The sequence below is a fragment of the Berghia stephanieae genome, chromosome 11, assembly GCF_034508935.2.
Source record: "Berghia stephanieae isolate SIO BIC M18660-M18661 chromosome 11, UCSD_Bste_1.3, whole genome shotgun sequence".
NCBI classification, from domain to species: domain Eukaryota; kingdom Metazoa; phylum Mollusca; class Gastropoda; order Nudibranchia; family Aeolidiidae; genus Berghia; species Berghia stephanieae.
The window spans coordinates 28951281-28953745 of NC_088370.1; the positions used below are offsets into that span (position 1 = coordinate 28951281).

At 38.4% G+C, this 2465-nt stretch overlaps 1 protein-coding gene across 1 annotated transcript; it reads left to right on the plus strand.

Moving 5' to 3' along the window:
• The first annotated feature begins 748 nt into the window (after positions 1 to 748).
• LOC144956383 (uncharacterized) lies at positions 749 to 1837 on the plus strand. Its single transcript, XM_078886880.1, has one exon. The coding sequence runs from the start codon at positions 749 to 751 to the stop codon at positions 1835 to 1837; it is 1089 nt and encodes a 362-aa protein (XP_078743006.1).
• Positions 1838 to 2465: the final 628 nt, after the last annotated feature.

Sequence of the window (2465 nt, forward strand, 5' to 3'; positions counted from 1 at the left end):
CCCCCCCCCCCCCCCCAAAAAAAAATAAAATAAAAAAATAAAAAAAACAATAAAACCAGCAATACAATAATAAAAAACCGGTCGTCCGATCGAATATTTAGTTGTCGATCTGGGTTTTTTTTCTATTTAGTTATCTATCTTTATTGTTTTGTTCGTGTTTGGTATTTTGTTCTTTTTTTTTATTTTTGTTTATTACTTTCCAGAGTACGACAGTTAACAAGGTAATACTGCTATGTGGTCTTGTGGTATGACACTCGCTTCCGGATTGGAAGATCCTGGGTTCGAGCCTCGTTGAGTCCTTGGAGAAGGCTCTTTACTCACGCTCTCTCACCGTACTCAAGTTAAAATGAGTACCTGGCCGTTAACAGCGTTGTCTCTGTTAGAAAATTGTAATGTCGCCTAATAGACGTCATGTCTCGTCCTTCATGTTATGTGTTGCCGTTGGCCAGGGACCCCTTGTTAAGCGTGTGAGCACGTTTACTGGATATTGCGCTATATAAAAGCTGATTTTTTTAAAAAAGATTAATATACCAAAGCAAGAGACAGTATGTGGAACTCTTCTTCAGTGACGTATTGCTTTCTCTGCAACGTGTGCCATTGTAAGAAAACAATAGATATATCACATTGTTATCTTAGAAAATAATATAGACAAATTTAACATTTAACGATTCGCCACATTAAGTTTTGTTTTCAACCAAAAAAAAAAGAAAGACATTCTTTAATATTTCGGAGATTCCAAAGATAGAACATGAACGACAGTTCCGGTATAACATCGGGAGATCTGCTCAATCACGAACAGCTCCGGCAAACTGGCGTGTTGAGCGCCTATTTACTCAATATCATAAGGCAGACTCTTTGGTTCTCCATGTTGACCTTGAACCTCGTGGGCATCGTCACAAATCTAATCAACATCCGGGTATTCTTGGAACAGGGCGTCCTCCATGACAGTACTAACATCGGATTCATGTGTTTGTCCGTGTTCGATCTATTCGGATGTGTAACGTTAATCCCGTACTGCATGTGTTTTATTGTGATGTACACAAATGGCCTTGCACAGCACTACACGTGCATTGCTTATTCAACAACTGGTGTGTATGCACACTCAGCTCTACAGCACATGAGTACATGGACGACTGTTTACATCTCTTTGATCAGAACACTTTGTGTGCTTTTTCCTCTCAAGGTAAAATTAATGTTTACCCCTAGAATTACCGTCTTTGTCATCGCGTCGATTTTCATCTTTTTTGTACCAGTACAACTAATATACGCTGCTTACACAACAATTGTTATAGTTTTTCGACCAGAATTCAACACAACTATAGCTATGATGAGAGACACGCCGACCTCAAAAGTCGTACTTAAATACCACCAGCTTTTCAAAAATCAGATATTTCCGGTTATGGCTGTCATAATCGTTTCCATCAACACGGCGCTTATGGCCCAAAAACTTCTTGAAGTTAAAAAGTGGCGACTTCAACACTCTAGCAACTCTGAAAGGAGAGACAAAGATGACAATACGTCAAATTCTTCCAAGAAACCATTAGGATCCAAAGACATCGAGTTGATCAAATTTATCAGTACAACTACTTGTATTTTTCTTGTGTGTGTTTTAATGAGTTTTATACCCAGCATTGCTGTCATGGTGCTGCCCGGAGTTGGATTTACGGGAATTAACCGAAATCTGTTCCTCGTTGTTTTTTCTGTGAGGTTTCTATTCGATACCATCAACTGCTCTGTTAATTTCTTTTTCTACATCCGGGTTTCCAGCCGTTTCAAAACTGCATTTAATACTTCGTTCAAAAAGTGTTGTTATCGACAGAAAAAGGAAACATGTTAAAAAGGTTGACAATGGCAATTTAGGGAGAAGGCACTGTAATGGAATGATGAAGATCTGAAAACAGTGCGTACGCCATAAAAAATTTATCATATTATCAACAACATTTAAAAGCGCACATCTACAGTACTCTTGGGTCAAGCTGAACAAATGACCTTTTTGCGATGCTGAATATTTGGAAAACTTATTAACCCTTTTTATTCAGTAGGTCATATTGAGCACAATTTTTTGTTGTTGTGTTGTGTTGTTTTTTGTTGTTTTTTTTTTTTTTTGGTTTGTTTTTTGTTGTTGTTTTTTCAATGTGATCAATGACTCGGGACGTCATGTATTTATTTGCATTTCCGATATCCCAAGTTGTTATGGGCTCATTGTTGTAAGAGGCACATGGGAAATGAATAGACATGGTCCCAACGGGACATGAGATGAATGGACAGAGATGAATGGAATGATACCGTCAACACACGAAGGGAATGGACAGACTTTTGTCATCGCAGAGTGCGGGCAGCCAACGTCTATGAGGACGATGCTGGATAGTAAGTAAATAAGAAAGTAATGGGGGCGATCTATATATTCATGTTTTCGTCCAACCTGGTCATCGATCACATGATTTGTTGCTGCAAAAACTATTTCT